This window comes from Piliocolobus tephrosceles, chromosome 17, assembly GCF_002776525.5.
Source record: "Piliocolobus tephrosceles isolate RC106 chromosome 17, ASM277652v3, whole genome shotgun sequence".
NCBI classification, from domain to species: domain Eukaryota; kingdom Metazoa; phylum Chordata; class Mammalia; order Primates; family Cercopithecidae; genus Piliocolobus; species Piliocolobus tephrosceles.
Genome location: NC_045450.1, coordinates 66,609,087 through 66,628,528, shown reverse-complemented (window position 1 = coordinate 66,628,528; position 19,442 = coordinate 66,609,087). Strand labels below are relative to the sequence as shown.

The window sequence follows — 19,442 nt, the reverse complement described above, 5'->3', positions numbered from 1 at the left end:
TGTAATTCCAGCACTTTGGGAGGCCAAGGCAGGCAGATCACTTGAGGTCAGGAGTTCGAGACCAGCCTGATCCACATGATGAAACCCTGTCTTTACTAAAAATACAAAAATTAGCTGGGCACGGTGGCAGGTGGCGGGTGCCTGTAATCCCAGCCACTCTGGAGGCTGAGGCATGAGAATCACTTGAACCCGGGAGGCGGCGGTTGCACTGAGCTGAGATCATGCCCCTGTACTCCAGCCTGGATGACAGAGTGAGACTCTGTCTCAAAAAAAAAAGGACCAAAGGATCTGAACAGACATTTCTCAAAAGAAGATACATAAATGGCCAATGGTTACATAAAAAATATTCAACATCACTAATCATCAGAGAAATGCAAATTAAAACCACAATGAGATGTCACCTCACACCTATTAGAATGGCTATTAGCTAAAGGAGAAGTGCTGGTGGGGATGTGGAAAAAAAGGGACACCCGCACCTGGTGGATGGGACTGTAAATTAGCATAGCCACTATGGAAAACAGCACAGAGGTTCCTCAAAAAGTTAAAAATGGAACACCATGGGATCCAGCAATCCCACTTCTGGGTACACATCCGAAGGAAAGGAAATCAGTATGTCAAAGAGAAAGCTGCACTCCCATGTTCATAGCAGCAGTCACCATAGCCAAGGTGTAGAATCAGCCTGCCTGTCAACAGATAAATGGATAAAGAAAATGTGGTACATTTACATAATGGAATACCGTTCAGCTTCAAAAAAGAAGGAAAGCCTGTCATTTGCAACAACCTGGATGAACCTGGAGGACACTGTGCTGTGTGAAATAAGCCAGACACAGAAAAACAAATACCACATGATCTCGTATGTGAAACCTAAGAAGACTGAAACTCTCAGAAGTAGAGAGTAGAATGGTGGTTAACCAGGGTCTGGGGCAGGGGGAGGTAGGGAGTGTCGGGGTTATGTTGGTCCAAGGGTACGAAATTTCAGTTAGACAAGAGGAGTAAGTTCAAGAGATCTGTGGTACAGCATAGGGACTACAGTCAATAACAAAGTCCGGGCCGGGCATGGTGGCTCGCACCTGTAATCCCAGCACTTTGGGAGGCCAAGAAGGGTGGACCACCTGAGGGCAGGAGTTCGATACCAGCCTGGCCAACATGGTGAAACCCCGTCTTTACTAAAAACACAAAAATTAGCCAGGCATGGTGGTGCACGCCTGTAATCCCAGCTACTCAGGAGGCTGAGGCAGGAGAATCGCTTGAACCCAGGAGGCAGGGGTTGCAGTGAGCCAAGATCATGCCACTGCACTCCAGACTGGGTGACAGAGCAAGACTCCGTCTCCAAAAAAAACAAAAAAAAAAAGGCCTGTATTCTTGAAAATTGCTGAGGGTAGACTTTAAATCTCACCACACACAAAAGAAATGGTTAAGTATGTGTGGAAGTGCATATGTTATTATCTCAATTTAGCCATTTCACCACGTATACGTATTTCAAAACACCATGTTGTACAAGATACATATATACAACTTTTATTTGTCAAATAAATTAGGAAAAGCATCTAGAAGCGTGGTTTCTATGGGCATACTACTCATTTAACAATTTTGCATGGCAGGGAAAAAATCAAGAAAAGACATTTTTTGCACTATAGAGAGACTTTTTATTGTTTTCGAATATTTATTTCTTTTTTAAAAAGCATTTCCAGTCTTTTGAAAAATACATATATATTCCTTTAAGCCATTTCTTCAAAAAGGCCTGTGAAAACAAAACGCTAGAAGACTTCTGCTTCAGTGGTTTATTTGCAGTGATATTTTATTAAATATTGATTCCTTCTTAAAAAACAGAGGAATGACAAGACACAATGCTGAGTAGAAAAGCTGCAGAACGATCCCATTTGTATTTTTCAAAAATAGAACAAAAATACCCACACGCAAAATGGCACCATGTATTTTCCATAGGCACAGACATGCAGAAATATGTATTTATTTTTTAAATGTCTGAATGGTCATACCAACTAGCAGACTGTGCTTTCTACCAGGATATCTCCACTGAGATGAGATGGACCACAGGCGGCTTTAGCCTTCAGGGTAATGTCTTAATTTTTTATAGAGAGAATATCTTCCTGCAATATTCATGTCATTAAAAATTAACTTTACAACTTTTCATAAGAGCTTCCCAGGGCAGGGGGGCTCTGGGGTGCCGAGGTCAGGTTCCGGCTCCTTCCACAGGGAACCCCTAAGCCTCAGTTTCCCGATCCACAGCCTCGGGGATCCACAACCCCTGTCTCATGGGAGCATTAGGATCATCGTCTATGAGGTGATCTCGGGGTAAGCCCTCGGCACTGTGTCTTGCACTCAGGCAGGACTCAGTAAGTGAATGGTTTGGAAAACATAACTGATATCAACCCACAACTGACTTCCCTGGGAGAAAAGAGAATCAAAAGGGGAGATGGGAACAGGGCTGGAATACGAGTTGCATCTCCCAACCTCCTGGAGCATGGATGCCACGGCCACGGCCTGAGGTCTCAGCTTCACCGAGAAAGCCCTCATCCTGCCCAAGAGATGCCTTCCACCAATCACAACCAGGCAACAACTCAACACTTCCTTTGTGGATTTGAAAGCCGGTGTTTCTCCTCTCCTGGGGAAATCTATCCACAAGTTCAGTACACATCCGCAGAGCCCAGAACAGTGCCTGGCACAGGAGAGGTACTTTACAAATATGTAGAGGGCAAGGAGGAGAAGTTCCTCCAGACCTGCGTTCCCCCACTGCCTGATCCAAATTCCCCATCCGTTCCCCTGGAGCGCCCCTACTCACCCTCCACCACCCTGCCCGACCAATCCCTCTGTAGCACTCACCACAAATTATTACACTGATTTCCTCATGTGCTCAAACCTCCTCAGTGCTTCTCAATGAAGGACAGTGACGCTTCACCCCAACCCCTGACCACAGAGGGTCTGAAAAAGTGTATGTCCCGAGGCTGGGATGAGGATGGTGTTTTTGATTGTTACAATGACTTAGGGTCCCAGATACACATGCAGTGGGTGGAGACCGGGGAAGTTCAACATCCCAGCACAACAGGATCAGTCCTCACGCCCCTCCTCTTTGAGAAACACTGTGGGGACAGAGCTTCCCTGACAGTGGGCGGTGGGGAAGGTGGGCAGCTGCCATGCTTGCTGGTTGATTCATTGAGCCAGCATTCACCAGCCACCAACTACATCCCAGCCAATGTTACATAAGCAGGAACAGATCAAAAACAAGAAATACTTGGAGTGAGGCAATGTCTCATCCCTGCCAGACCATTAGCCTGAGAGAGCAAGGACTGGGCTGTTTTTTATCAATCCTGCATTTCTGGAGCCCAGCACAGGGCCCGGCACACAGTAGGTGTTCACTGAACATCCATTAACTCCTAAAAAATAAAAACTTCCATTCTCAAGACACCTCCAATCTCACGGGGAAGACAGGTTCACGAACTGAATGGGTCATGTATGTAAATCAGGCAATCAACCTGAGGACCCACCCAACCTCTTCACCCACGTGGTCCCCTTGAAGTGACCCCAACCCCATCCTGAGACAGCCCGTCAGAATCATGCCACCGGGCTCAGGGAAGGGGCCATCCTTGCTACCGGACAGTGTCCTGGCAGCCCAAGGTACCGCCACCTGAGACAGAAGCTGATGGAGAGTAACACCAGCATGCACACACACGTGGCATCCCGACCATCGTCAGGCGAGGCCCCGACCCGGGTGTGTCAGAGCTGTCTCCCCTCTGGAGCACCTCAGTTTCAGCCGGTTGAGTTTAGTTACCATCACGTGCACAGTATGACAGCACAGTGGGAGTGCCAACACCCCACCTGGGGCCTGGCACACGGCAGGCCTTCAGTCCATGCACAGCGGACTGAACACACCTCCCTCGTCATCCAGGCTGAGGAAGCACCACTAAGAAGTTTGGGGAAAAGAGCAAAGGGCAGAGGCACCAATGCTGAGAAGCCCAGGTCGCCCTCTTGGGAACACAGAGTACAGAAGAGCCATGCTGGTGGGAGGCTGCCCTCTGGCTGGAGCCAGCACACAGTAGGTCCTCAGTAAACTGCAGTGATAATGACCGTCACCACGGTCCCCAGGGAGGAGGCTCAGGCACAGTGGTGCAGGCAAGGAGGAAGGGAAATCCAAAAGCCCAGGAGGCAGCCTGGCAGGGTCGCCAGGGGATGGCACCAGGGCACAGGGAATGGGGAGAGGAGTGGGCAGGGGCAAACCACACACCCCACAGCAGCTGCCATGCAGCCAGAACCACTGCGCCCATGTGAAACACAGGCCCAGAGTGTTCACTGCCTCCCATTTTTCACAAGAAGCAATCTCTGAGTTTTTCAGTGAAATTTCTCAGTTTTTCGCATCAGTGTACAAAAGATGCCCGCAGGCCTGATTTGGCCCCCAAGCCTCTGGCTGGAGACTCTGGAGTGAAGAGCTTAGACTTTGGAGACGAACAGGCCTGCATCTGAACCTCAGACTCGGCTGACTATGAGGCTGTGTGACTCCAGGCAGGTCACTTAACCTCTCTGGGCCTGTTTCCTCCCTTGTAATAACTAGTCCTCCCTCTCACAGGCTGTAGCAAAAGATTCAATCAGATGAGGCCTCAAAGGCAGCCCAGTGTCTAGAACACAGTTAGGAACTCAACATATGGCAGACTGTTACCACTGTAAGAATATGCAGGGAAACCCTGGTGCCGGGGAGACGGAGGGACAGTAGGCTACACGGAGTCGGAGTCATTACTCCACTCCTTGTCATTAGTGAAAGTGGGGGAATCTGGTGTTCTGGGGTAAAATTAGAGAACCACGGGCCTAGAGGTGGTTGGGCAGCAGCTGCAGATGGGAGGAAACTAGATCTATATCATCACAGGCCTAGGTTGTCTGGGTTCGAATCCCAGCTCCACCACTTACTGGCTGCCTGCTTCAGCAAGTTACTTCATCTTGCTGTGCCTCAGTTTCCTCCTCTGAGAAATATGGATCGTGCTCATGTTACTGGAAGCCAAAGTGAGTTACTACAGGGCATCCCGCCCTGGAGAACACACACTATGCCTGGCACGCCGGAGCGCACATTCTTACAGCGGCTTTTGCTGTGATTGTTGTCGTCGCTGATTCTCGGGGTGGGGTGGGGGGGCTCATGGGGGGACACTGCAGGTGAGCCTACACCTGAAATTCCCCCTCGTCTCTCCACACCTGTCCTTGCCAAGCCCCTCTGGAGGGCGTGTGCCTCCCATCCTCGCACCCACCTGAAGGTGATGGCGTAGGAGTCGCTTCCCTCTCGCTTCCGGATCAGGAAGGCTCCGTCCCGGGGGATCCTCATCAGCATGTCCTCTGCCTCTCCACGGCTCAGGCTCTCATAGTACCACCTGCAGCACAGGGCCAGGGAAAACGACCAGGTGAGTGGCCTCCAGGCTGTCAGTGGGCCACCCGCAGAAGACAAGATAACGGTGCCAGTGACACCTGGAACCTGGCCCTGGAAATGACCATGGAAATCACACAGTGGGCTTCCCCAGCCAAAGACACCTCAGAAAATAGCAGTTTGTAAAAAGAACAGTGGGAGACCCTGTGGGTCTGTTTTAAGCCCAAAATAATACACTGGGCCAGGCACAGGGGTTCACACCTGAAATCCCAGCACTCTGGGAGGCTGAGGCGGGAGAATCACTTGGCGTCAGGAGTTTGAGACCAGCCTGGCCAATACAATGACACCCTATCTCTACAAAAAAAATAAAACAGACTGGGCACAGTGGCTTATGCCTGTAATCCCAGCACTTTGGGAGGCCAAGGCAGGCGGATCGCTTGAAGCCAGGAGTTTGAGACCAGCCTGACCAACATGGCGAAACCCCATCTCTACTAAAAATACAAAAATTGGGCCAGACGCAGTGGCTCACGCCTGTAATCCCAGCACTTTGGGAGGCCAAGGCAGGTGGATCATGAGGTCAGGAGACTGAGACCATCCTGGCTAACAAGGTGAAACCCCGTCTCAACTAAAAATACAAAAAATTAGCCAGGCATGGTGGCATGCGCCTGTAGTCCCAGCTACTCGGGAGGCTGAGGCAGGAGAATCACTTGAACCCAGGAGGCGGAGGTTGCAGTGAGCCGAGATCATGCCACTGCACTCCAGCCTGGGCGGCAGAACGAGACTATCTCAAAAATATATATATATATATATTAGCCAGGCCCAGTGGCATGCGCCTATTATTCCAGCTACTCAGGAGGCTGAGGCACAAGAATCTCTTGAACCTGGGAGGCAGAGGTCGCAGTGAGCTGAGATCATGCCACTGCACTCCAGCCTGGGAGACAGAGCAAGACCCGGTCTCAACATCAATTAATTAATTCATTAGCTGGGCACAGTGGCACACACCTGTAGTCCCAGATAGGAGGCTGAGGTGGGAGGATCACTTGAGCCCAGGAGCTCGAGGCTGCTGTGAGCCCTGACTGTTCCGCTGCACTCCAGCCTGGGCAACAGAGCAACACCCAGTCTCAAAAAATTGATTTCTCTTCATCCACCCAAGCAGCCCAAAGCTGAAAGGCCAGGTTCCTAGGGACGCACACTTATTACCACGTGTCTCAGAAAACCAAAGACAGAGAGCACAGCACGAGTTTCACAGGATTTTGGGTAGTTTTCGGGTTATTTCTTAAGATAAGAAATAGCAAGTTTTAAGAGGCAATCCATAGGAAAACTCGACAGAAAAAGTGAAAAAAAAAAAAAAAAGTTGCTATAAGTAATACGGCCTCCTCAGATATGTACATGTTAGCAGCTTTCTGCCTAAAAATTGTTTTTTCTTTATTCCCGGGATGTGTTGACCCTTCGCAAGGCCTCCCTTGATACTCATTTCACTAGACAAAAAAATCAAAGGGAGATTTTTACCATCATTGTTTTCTTGTTCATCTTCAGAACAAACAGGAAGGAGCTCTGAAAGGTAGAAGGATATCCTGGGCCAGAATGACCCTCTGAAAATCAAAGCCCAAAGCCTCGGGGCTATGAAGACAAAGTAGAAGAAAGGGAAAGGAGAAAAGAAAGTGGAGGAAACAAAGAAAAAACAGACACAGCTCATGGTGCCAGGAATGCGGAAACCCGTCACCTCAGCAATTTTGAGACGCCGGTGGGCCCAGGCGAGAGTGTCCTGGGTGTCTGGCCCGGCTGAACCACCAGGCCAGCTTCTCTGCCTGGTGGAGCTAACCCGACCACCGCCTGCCTCCTGCTCCACCCTCAGACACGTACGGCTTGGACTCGTGGGGGTTGGGGTTGGGCACAGGGTCCGTGAGCCGCAGCTCAAACTCGGCGCAGCGCAGGTGCGTCTCGCGGTAGTGCTGGATAAGGGCGTAGATGCTGCTGAAGGTGAGGTTGTCAGTCAGGTAGTACTTCAGGGTTCCACCCTCCGTGGTGGAACGGATCCGGCAGTGCTGGACTCGGCCTGACCGCCTGCGGGGAGAGGACACCATCAGGGCTGGGAGAACACAGGCCGGGTCACTGCAGCAGCCAGGGCCTCAGAGGCGGGGACATCACATGTGGCCACACAACCTTCCCTCTGCTCCCAGAACAGACACAGGAGGCTGGGCGCAGTGGCTCACACCTGTAATCCCAACACTTTAGGAGGCCGAGGCGCATGCATCGCCTGAGGTCAGGAGTTCGAGACCAGCCTGGCCAACACAGTGAAATCTCGTCTCTACTAAAAATACAACAATTAGCTGGGCATGGTGGTGCATGCCTGTAATCCCAGCTACTTGGGAGGCTGAGGCAGGAGAATCACTTGTACCCGGGAGGTGGAGGTTGCAGTAAGCCGAGATCACACCACTGCACTCCAGCCTAAGTGACAGAGCGAGACTTCACCTCAAAAAAAAAAAAAAAACCGGATGTAGGGCCTTAGCATAGGCTAGACCCTCAGCCTGGATTGTAGAACATTCTACCTACTTCCCACACCCCCCCCCCCCCCCCCCCATCCCCCTCTTATCTATACAACTGCTTCTCTAGAGCCAGGATGCCTGGATTCAAATCCCAGCTCTGCCACATATGAGCTAAGTGTCCTGGAGCAGGTCACCCATACTGAGCCATGGTGTATCACTACCCTAGCAGTCTGACAGGGATAACGGTGTCCACCTCAAAGAGGCATCCTGAAGAGCAAACGAGACCACACACACGAGGTGTCTGGAATACTGCCCAGCACATGGTAAGCATCATTTAGGTGTCCAGTATTATTTGCGTGTTATTAGTATTCTAATTTTCAGCCAGGTGCAATGGCTTACAGCTGTAATCCTAGTGCTTTAGAAGGCCGAGGCCAGAGGACTGCTCAAGCTGAGTTCAAAATCAGCCTGGGCAACGTAGTGAGACTCCAGCTCTACAAAAATTTAAAAATTATCCAGGTGTCGTGGCATGTGCCCGTAGTCCCAGCTACTTAAATGGCTGAGATAGGATTGCTTGAGCCAGGAGTTCCAGGCTGCAGTGAACCGACATTGCACCATTGTACTACAGCCCAGGCGACAGAGCAAGACCCTATCACAATTTTTTTTTAAGTGACAGAATTATAATTTCCCTCTTTCAGGTCTCATCTTCTTTCAGGAAGGTTTTCCAGACCATTCCCCACATCGTGACATCAGCACCTTCTCTCACAGACTTTCATAAATCCCAACTCACATTAAACTCCCCCAATAAAGGGAGGGATGTCCCTTTATCTTGCCTTGTTTCATTGCACTCGTCACAACTATACTTGCGTATCATCTGAGTGACTAGTTTTTCATTGCCCATCTCCTTTGAAAGACGCTAATGTCCAGGAGGACAAAGACATGGTCTGTCTGGCATAAGTACTGCACCTAGCACAGGGCACGTCCTCAAGAAGTATCTTTTAATGCACTGAGACATGGATAAGTGAGTGGACGAATGAATGCACAAGCTCATCACAGCCTATGACGGCTTCAAAAGGACAGCCCTAGCGTCCCCCTTTTACGGAGGAGATGGAGATGCTAGAAGGCTGTCTGAATCATCCAGAGCTGCATGACCCACTCCAGGGCCAGGACCGGGGGGAAGTGAGTGAGGCCACATCATGTAAGTGCAGGGTCAGATCTTGTCTTTGTCTAAAATGTTCGTATTTTGTTCATCACAGACTTTTCTGCATTACTTTTGATTTTTTAAAAGATTGCCCTGAAATTTCATTAATCTGGATTACTGTGCCCAGGTGAGTCACACCCACCTCACCCTTGTCCCAGCCTAGAAGAGCTTGACAAATGAAACCTGGGATTCAGGTCCCAGCCTGCCCAATTCCTGCCTGAGCTGGAACCACTTGCCACCCTGCCTCATCCGGCCGGCATGGAGGAGAAGGCAGGTGTTCCCTGGGTCGGCGGCATTACCAGAAGGACAGGGTGTAGTCATTGGGGAAGGTCTCGCTCTCCCGAACCAGGAAGGTGCCATCCTTGCCCCCCGTCTCCATGCAATATTCCTGCAGCAACTTCTCGGCACTCGTCCTCTTCTCCACCTTCTTGTGGAACCATTTCTCCCCAAAATGTAGCTCTGTAGGGGGTATATCCTGGGCCGCAAAGAGAGGAGGGGTTTCTGAAAGCCTTGGACCAAACCCCAGCATCACTAGACAGGTCCTTCTGTCTCACCCCGACCCAGGGCACCACATAGCATAGAGAGGCCAGTCTCAGCTGCTCCCCACCGGAAGGGGTCTGGCGAAACAGCACCCACTACCCTCCTCCGCCTGCCTCCCACTCCTGAAAGCCCTCATTTATGGTGGCCTCCTGGTATCCTAAGACATGGAGTGAGGGGTTCCTAGCATAGCCCTCCATTCTGTTCTAGGGGAAGTCTGAGAGCCATGATGCCCTAGGGGCTGCAGAAGTAAACAGCGGGAAAGATGACCACAGCTGGAGGAGAGGGCAACAGGAAAGCCTGGGACCAAGCCAGAGCACCAGCCTCCATCTAAGGCCAATCAGGCCCTTTAGAGAGCAGGAAAGCATCTTGAACCTCACTGGTTAAAGCACCTGCGGCAGCCAGCCAATCAGAGACAAGCCAACCAGGCCATGGTACCCAGAGTAGCAGCAGCTTCTTCAGCTGAGCATCCCCTTGCCAGCTGAAGCCAGAGAATCCACAAGGGAAGGAGGTCCCGGGGGCTGGCTGGTCCTTGTGGGCCCCTGGGGACCTCCTTCCTATGTGGCTAGGGTGCCCCCTACCTGGGGCACTTCCTCCTCCGTAGTCTGTTCAATGTCATCACTGAAGGACAGCTTGGCGTCGGCAATGGCGCAGTAGTGCCGAGTCCATTTCTAGAAAGTGAAACGGGTATTAGTGCCCCGCAAGGCCTCTACCTCATCAACTCTGGAGCCCAGGAGCCCTGCAGGGCATCACCGCAGCATCCACTGTGGATGTGCTTTTCCCAGTTTCATAGACATTTATGGTGACTTCTCTGAATTCGAATTCAACTCTCTTCAAGGCATTTTTTTTTTAAACATTGATGCGTTTTGAGCTGCTTTTAGTATTTGAGCTTCTTTTTGAACTTTTTAAATCCATGTGTCTAAGGTAGGCACAACTCCTCATCATTTTCTTTTCTATTTCGTCTACCTTTTAAGACTATCGGGATTTTCTGTCCAGTTTGTCTAGAGATCTTACCTTCAATATTTACTTGTCGCTTAATGACTTTTTTTTTTTTTTAAACTGGTGAAATTTAGTCTCTGGTTTCACTGTAAAGTACCAGTGTTAAGTTCTCAGTTTTGGTCACTGTTTTATTGTCATGCATGATGTTAATGTGAGAGGAGGCTGGGTGCAGGGTATGCAGAAACTTTTTTTTTTAATATTTTTTTTTATTATTATACTTTAAGTTCTAGGATACACGTGCACAATGTGCAGGTTTGTTACACACATATACATGTGCCACGTAGGTGTGCTGCCCTTATTTTTTTTTCTTGAGACAGAGTCTCCCTCTGTCACCCAGGCTGGAGTGCAATGGCTCGATCTCAGCTCACTGAAACCTCTGCCTCCCAGGTTCAAGTAATTCTCCTGCCTCAGCCTCCCGAGTAGCTGAGACTATAGGCACGTGCCACCATGCCCAGCTTATTTTTGCATTTTTAGTAGACACGGGGTTTCACCATGTTGGCCAGGATGGTCTCGATCTCCTGACCTCATGATCTGCCCGCCTCAGCCTCCCAAGGTGCTAGGATTATAGGCATAAGCCACCGTGCCTGGCCCAACTTAATTCTTTACTTAAGTATTGCCATTTTTGGCTGGTCACAGTGGCCCACGCTGGTAATCCTAGCACTTCGGGAGGCCGAGGTGGGCAGATCACTTGAGATCAGGAGTTCAAGACCAGCCTGGCCAACATGGTGAAACACCATCTCTACTAAGACTACAAAAATTAACAGGGCGTGGTGATGCGCGCATGTGGTCCCAGCTACTCAGGAAGCTAAGGCATGAGAATCACTTCAACCGGGAGGTGGAGTCTGTGACGAGCTGAGATGGTACCACTGCACTCCAGCCTGGGCAATGGAGCAAGACTATCTAAAATAAATAAATAATAAATATTGCCGTTGTTATATTTATATCTAGGATACAAGAAGACATGTAAAAACATACTCAAAATGGATATACACATTAGGTAAAGAGATAGAAGCAGCATTAGAGCCTGAAAAATAAGGTTTCTGGTGGAACAACCCTGGATTAGAGGATACGAGGGAGTCAGGGCAACCTAAGTGCACACAGCAACAGGTACTGGATCCCGAAACAGGAAAACAGCCTGAATTGGACACAGTGGTAACACTGAAATACAGTCTATAAACTAATTATTAGTATTGAACCAATGTTAATTTCTTGATTGCGCTAATTATACTGTGGTTATGTAGAATGCTATTAATAACATTTGGAGAAGCTTGGTAAGGGAAGATGGGAATATCCCATACCATTTGTGTGTGTATGTAAATATATTATATTGAATCTAAAATTATTTCAAAATAAAACATTAAAAATGCAAAAGGAAAATAAAGTTGGCCAGGCTTAGCGGCTCATGCCTATAATCTCAGCACTTTGAGAGGCCAAGATGGGAGGACTGCTTGAGCCCAGGAGTTTGAAATCAGCCTCGGCAACGTGACCAAATCCCATCTCTGCAAAAATACAAAAAATTAGGCCGGGCGCGGTGGCTCAAGCCTGTAATCCCAGCACTTTGGGAGGCCGAGACGGGCGGATCACGAGGTCAGGAGATCGAGACCATCCTGGCTAACCCGGTGAAACCCCGTCTCTATTAAAAAATACAAGAAAACTAGCCGGGCGAGGTGGTGGGCGCCTGTGGTCCCAGCTACTCCGGAGGCTGAGGCAGGAGAATAGCATGAACCCGGGAGGTGGAGCTTGCAGTGAGCTGAGATCCGGCCACTGCACTCCAGCCTGGGCGACAGAGCGACACTCCGTCTCAAAAAAAAAAAAAAAAAATACAAAAAACTAGCCAGGCGTGGTGGTGCGCACATGCAGTACCAGAGACTCAGGGAGGTCGAGGTGGAAGGATTGCTGGAGCCTGGGAGGTCAAGGCTGCAGTGAGCCACGATCACACCACTGCACTCCAGCCTGGGTGACAGAGTGAGACCCTGTCCCACAAAATAGATAAAGTTTAAGTAGGAAGGTAAATTTGCATGGCAAAAACTCACATGACTAAAAATGGGAACAAAGACAGGCATATTCTCAGAGCTCCCAGCAAGGCTCCAAGCAGCAGCTGCGAAGGGGGGGGCCACCGTCGCTATGGGAAGGGACCAAGGCCCACCTGGTCGATGGAATCCCACATGTACAGCTCTCCCTGTTGCTTCTGCTCATCCTTCTTGTCCTCCACGTTGACATCCACGTCGCCTCGGGGACCCAGCTTCTTATGCTGAGGGGAAAACATACACACAGACTGTCTCCATGGAGACCCAAGTTTAGGTCTTCGAGCCAGCAGCCTTCATCTGCCTCTTCCCACCCAGGGCCTTTGCACTGCCTGTTCTTGCTGCCCGGCTTCCCTCTTAGTCTGTTCAGCTCTCCAGGTTATCCTGAACGAGGAGGAGGAGCTTTCCTTATAGCTTCATCTAAATATAGCCTACACTGGCCGGGCACAGTGGCTCACGCCTATAAGCCCAACACCTTGGGAGATTGAAGCAGACAGATCACTTGAACTCAGGAGTTCAAGATCAGCCTGGCCAACATGGCGAAAACCTGTATCTACAAAAATATAAAAATTAGCCAGGCATGGTGGTACGCATCCGTAATCCCAGCTACTCGGGAGGCTGAGGCAGTAAGACTGCTTGAACCTGAGAGGTGGAGGTTGCAGTGAGCTGAGACTGCACCACTGCACTCCAGTCTGGGCAAGAGAGTGGGACTCTGTCCCAAAAATAAATAAATAAATAAAAACAGCCCACACTCCCCTTCCCATCCTGCCACTCTCTAGCCCCAGGCCTGCTTTATTCGTCTCACATTTCTAGCCCTACACACACCAGGTGATTGTCTTCTGTCTTCACGGCTAGAATATAAGCCCAGTAAGAGCAGGGATGTTCTTTTGCTTCCTGTTCAGTCTCCTGTGCTAGAAGAGCACTTAGCAGACAGTGAGTGCTCTGTTGACACTCAGTGAATACACAACACCCCCTGTGCCCAGCCTTCTCCAGCACACAGAGGAAAAGGCAGGCTGCAGTCCAGAGGGAACAGGCTGGGCAGGATGGCAGGAGACCTGCTGGGGATTAGACTAAGGTGACCTGGGTGCAAACAGCACTGCAGCTATTCGACCAGCTGTGTGACCCCGGGCAAGTGGCTGCACTTCTCTGAGCCTCCGACTTCTCATCTGCAAGATTAAGACAGTGATGACACGTGGCCTCCTACTCAGGCAAGCGTCTGTAAGTTGAGGGTCATGTAACCTGGTGAAGGAGCTCAAGACGGGGAGTCAGATCCAGATTTGAATTCAGGGCCTATTACCTTACTGGCCGTGTGACCTTGGCTGAGTCACCATCGGAGTCTCAGTAATTTGTCTCGAAAAATGGGGATGTGGCAGCCCCTGTGGGATCCCGTAAGTCAAAGAATGTGAAAGGTAAGGGTCAATAGTGAAGCAGGACCTCAGTGTCCCGCTGTGAATGGCAGCATGATACATGATACAGGCATGGGAAAACAGGCTTTGAGGGCAGAGCACCTTGACCTTGAATAATTTCCTCAGCAAATACTAAATGTGTGACCCTGGCTGAGCTATTTAACCTCTGAATCTCAATGTCCACATCTGTAAAGTGGGCAAGGGCTGAGGTTATTCATCCTGCAGTGTCGTGACGAGACTGAGGAAGAAGATGTGTACGACGATGCCTAGCCCAGTGCATGGTACAAGGTGACTGGCCAATGCCATTTCCACCTCATTTCTTGAAATAGAAAGAAGTGAGCCACAGCATATCAGGTGTGGGGCAGAGGGTGCTCTAAAAGGGGCCTTCAGTACTTTGTATCTTAGAACAAGAGCTGAAAAATCCCTGGGAACACAGAGCAAGCTATCCTAATGGAAACAGAAGGAAGGAGTTGGGAGCAGGGAAGAGCAAATGCAACCAGGCTGCCCTGAAGAGTCACCAACCAGGTGCCTGAGAAGTCATGGACCCTCCATGGCCAAGCTCCCTCCACCCCTTATCCTGCCTGGAAGTATCCCTTGGCATCTCTGAAACAACTGCCTGGGCGCAAACAGTGCGGGAGCTATTTTGTTAACTCGTGACCCTGGGCAGGTGGCTGCACTTCACCAGGCCTCACACTTCTCGTCTGCAAGGCTAAGACAATGACAGCTGATCTCCTGGTTAAGCAAACATCTGTACCTTGAGGGTCACGGTCCTGGCCAAACACTCCCTGTGCACTGACGCTCTTACCCATGGGGGCACCAACATCCCCTCCTCTGGTTGGGCTGAGCCAAAGCTCCTTGCACTGCCTGGTATTTCTCTGTTGATGGGTTTGTCTCCCTACCAAACCATGACTTCTTGGAACATAAGGATTGTGCCCAATATATCTTGGTGACCCAGTAACAATTGAGGGTATATGCCACATGTTGACACCACCCACACCCTTGTGTGTGCTACTCCCCCAACCTGGTAGGACATCCCCCTTCTCTGCTTACTGCTATGGTCTGAATGTCTGCGTCCTCCCAAAATGTGTATGTTGAAACCTAACCCCCAATGTAATGGTGTTTGGAGATGGTGGTTTTGGAAGGTGGTGGCTGTGTCCCCACCCAAATCTCATCTTGAATTGTAGCTCCCATAATTCCCACATGTCATGGGAGGAACCCAGTGGGAGGTAACTGAATCATGGGGGCGGGTCTTTCAGGTGCTATTTTTGTGATAGTGAACACATCTCATGAGATCTGGTTTTATAAATGGGAGTTTCCCTGCACAAGCTCTCTTGCCTGCCACAATGTAAGATGTGACTTTGCTCCTCCTTCATCTTCTGACATGATTGTGAGGCCTCCCCAGCCATGTGGAACTGTGAGTCCATTAAACGTCTTTCCTTTAGAAATTACCCAGCCTTGGGTATGTCTTTATGAGCAGTGTGAGAATGGGTTAACACAGAAGGTGATTAAGTCATGAGGGTAGAGTCCTCATGAATGGGAATGAGAGTAGAGCTCTCATGAATGGGAATGAGGGTAGAGCGCTCATGAGTGGGAATGAGGGCAGAGCTCTCATGAATGGGAATGAGGGTAGAGCTCTCATGAATTGGAATGGTGCCCTTATAAAAGAGGCCAAAGATATCTCCATGTCCCAGATGGTTATTTATTAATAAATAAATATTTAAAAATAAAAGAGGCCCCAGAGAGCTGCCTCACCCCTTTCACCATGTGAGGACACTAGAGGTTGACAGCCTACAACTTGGAAGAGGACTCTCATACCAGCACCCTGACCTTGAACTTCCAGCCTCCAGAACCGTGATAAATCAGTTCCTGTTGTTTATAAGCCACCCAGTTTATGGTATTTTGTGACAGCTGCAGGAACACACTGAAATACCTAGGAAACAGCTGTTTGTCCTTCCCCATGAGCTTGTGGGAATGTCAACAAAATGCACATTCGCTCCTTCCATGAAAGGCTGCCCGCTAGGGACTTCAGATTCCACTGCCCTTGCGGGTAACACGACTGAGTTCTCATGCACAGAACACAAAAGGACGGGACAGCTGACTTGCTTACCAGAAACCATTTGCCCTGGACACCCTTGGACTTCCCGTGCTCTGAGCTGGAACTCGGATGTGCCTGAGACCCGGCGTCTACCACACAAACAAGGACAAAGCAAAGTCCCTTCACCATTTTTGTGTAATGAGCTCCTTCAAAATCTGGAGAAGGCTACAGACCCCTTTCTCAGAATAATAATGCATAAAATTACAAAGGAAATTTGATTATATTGAAACACGGTTAAGACATTAAATAGGCCAGGCGCGGTGGCTCACGCCTGTAATCCCAGCACTTTGGGAGGCTGAGACAGGCAGATCATGAAGTCAGGAGATCAAGACCATCCTGGCCAACATGGTCCTGTCTCTACTAAAAATACAAAAAACAATTAGCCGGGCTTAGCGGCGGTGCCTGTTGTCCCAGCAACTCTGGGAGGCTGAGGCAGGAGAATGGCATGAACCCGGGAAGCAGAGCTTGCAGTGAGCCAAGATCGCGCCACTGCACTCCAGCCTGGGGGACAGAGTGAGACTCCATCTCCAAAAAAAAAAAAAAAAAGGTATTAAATAAATATTTGCAATACACTAATAGATGTGTTTCTTTATTAACATCTTAAATAAGATCTAGAGGCAGATCTAATAACCTCCATAATTCCAAAGTGATGACGAGCACATTATTTTGAAATACTTGCAGTAACTGTAAATGTGATATAAAAATACTCATGACTTCTGCTGGTGACAGAGCCCCCAAATGGCTTGCTGCCAACGTTCATAATTGAAGGAAGTATTAAGTTGTATGTACAGGTTAAACAAATAAAGATGTAATTTTTTTTCTGTTGAAGTTCACATGCCCCTCTGATTCTAACCGTGGATTCTCTGGGGATCTGTAAAACCCCAGTTGAAAACTGCTGCCCTGAGAGATGGTAGAGCAGAATGTGGGGGTCCCAGGTCCCTGAGCCACCTTGTGGGTTAGAGCTCAAAACTCACAGAACATTCTCCCTCGCTTGGGGAAGAAATAAACTCTTCTGTGCTTTAAGCCACTGCATATCTGGTCTCTTTATCCTAATAATTCAAAAATCCAAATGTTACCGTGGCATCCCTAGGCACAGATATAATCACTCTTCTCCCCTGTAGCACTAGGAATAACAGCTCTACTGCTGCACTCAGCGTTTTCTAGCAACTGCCCGCCTCCCACACAACCAGAAGCTCCAATCACAGGAACAGCACCCAGGTCACCGGACACCTCCAGCATCTCGAATAAGGCTGACTCAGAGAGAGGGTGGGGAAGGTTCACCAATGAACGAAGAAACCATAACAAGTTAGCCTTTAACGTAGCACCAACTACAGGACAGGCGCAGTTCCACGCACTGTGCACGCCTTCCCTCACATGATGCTTCCAGCAAGTTGGCCAGGTGGGTTCTAGTATTATCTCCCCCTGAGAATGGTGAGAACAGAGGCTCCCAAAGGTCAATGACTTTGCCTGAGGTCACAGTGTTAGTAAGGAGAGCAGGTTTGAGCCTGTAGAGTAGGACCTGGAGCAGGCCCAGGAGGACACAGAACTGGTGAATGGGACCCAGAACTGGTGAATGGGACCCAGAACTGGTGAATGGGACCCAGAGCCAGGGAACCGAGCCACTGGGCTCCCTGCGCAGCTGACAGCAGCACCCGGGGTGCCTACCTTGATGATGATCTTCTCCCGCAGCTGGCTGGGTGAGGGCAGCTGGTCAGCGCTGGCCTCCGTGGGCTTCATCAGCAGCAGGTCGCCAAACACTTCCTTGAAGGTCTTGGCCATGTGACGCTGCTGCTCCACGCTGCAGTGCTCCTCAATGGACAGGATCACTGGGAAGCTGCAGGCGGAAGAGGGTGGGCAGCTCGGCAGGGGGAGCAGGCACCTCTGCATCTGCCCCACAGAGGGGCCAGGGCAGCTCGGCCCTGGGGCAACAGAAACCGGGTGCTGCTCGGGGCACAGCCCCCACATCTGCCCTCCCAGAAGGAGAGGACCTCACCCTGGGTGTGAGGGCACAAGCCTTGGGACTCAGAACAGCTGCAGTCTGATTCAGGAGCTTCCCCATACCCCAGAATGCACCTTTTCTCTATTTTCTTTTTTCCATCCATTCAAGTCTTTAAACTTACAGAAAAAAGTCTCTAATTTTTTTAAAATTTCAAACTTACAGAAAAGATCAAAGACAGTGCAATAAGCACCCGTGTAAGCTTCACCTAGGGTCACCAACGTTGACATTGTCCCACGTGCGCACCTACCTACTTTAGTATCTTTATTATTTTCTTTATTTATAAAGTGTATTGGTTTCATATATTCTCATTCATATGCACACATAGGTAATTTACATACGTATGCATGCATACATTTATTATTTGTATGTGTACATATGTATATTTATATAAGGTGTCTGCATTTATAGATCATTTGTGTGTGTATATCTAGAGTTGATTTTTCTCATCTATTGAGGTTATGGTCCATAAAGTCACCATCAACACTGATTGGCAAATACCTGAGCCACTGCTCCTAAAGGGAAATACAGGGTCAGGGCCTTTTGACACTGTGGTCACAACATTTACCTCAACGGATCAAAATCTGACCTTGTTTTATGTGTGTTTCTGTTTCAAGACACCTCATTTGGTATATATCATTGACTGACATCGGGCTGACAGCCAGCATCACTGCAGTTTGTGCCTGAATGAAGCATATCTGACACAGGTATTTTCTCCATCGGGCACATCACAGCCTTCTCATGCTCATTCTCAGGCAGCCATCAGCACTGTGCTTCGGGCCATCTGAACAGCAAAATCACCAAGAAAAAGCTCAAAAACAGGAACAATGTGGCACTCGACAGACGGTGAGAAGGACACTTGCTGAAGCTTTCATGCTGTAGACCAGGAAGGGGAGCGCTGCTTTGCTTAACCTCAGCTGAACACGTGTGCATCACTTGAGTCTCATTTCCCACAGTTTGTGCGTGTCTCAAAATGACCTCAGAGTGCTTTGAGGTTTGATTTGGGGTTACAACTCAATTTTAGCAAGTAGGTCAATTCAGTTACGGAATTCACCAATAAGGATCACCTATCTCTGTATCATGTGAACGTGTGTGTATGTATACATTCACATATTACTACATGCATATACATACATATATACGCATATATATATTTGTGTGTGTGTACATATACACATGCATGCTCCTCCTGAGGGAGCAGAAAACTCATTTATTTATTTATTTATTTTTACATTTTTGGAGATGGAGTTTCACTCATTGCCCAGGCTGGAGTGCAATGGCACGACTTCAGCTCACTGCAACCTTCACCTCCCAAGTTCAAGCAATTCTCCTGCCTCAACCT

The 19,442-nt window shown here is 49.2% G+C and overlaps 1 protein-coding gene across 3 annotated transcripts in view; it reads right to left on the bottom strand.

Annotated features, from left to right (window-relative positions):
• Nucleotides 1-19,442, bottom strand: part of PLCG2 (phospholipase C gamma 2) — a 202,430-nt gene that overhangs the window by 48,513 nt on the left and 134,475 nt on the right. For all 3 annotated transcript variants that reach the window (XM_023226894.1, XM_023226895.3, XM_031934483.1), the window contains 6 exons: nt 17,770-17,938; nt 12,726-12,830; nt 10,162-10,251; nt 9,343-9,518; nt 7,223-7,423; nt 5,247-5,366 (listed from right to left, as the gene is read on the bottom strand). In XM_023226894.1, coding sequence (XP_023082662.1) covers nt 5,247-5,366; nt 7,223-7,423; nt 9,343-9,518; nt 10,162-10,251; nt 12,726-12,830; nt 17,770-17,938 — 861 coding nt within the window. The remainder of the gene's footprint in view (nt 1-5,246; nt 5,367-7,222; nt 7,424-9,342; nt 9,519-10,161; nt 10,252-12,725; nt 12,831-17,769; nt 17,939-19,442) is intronic.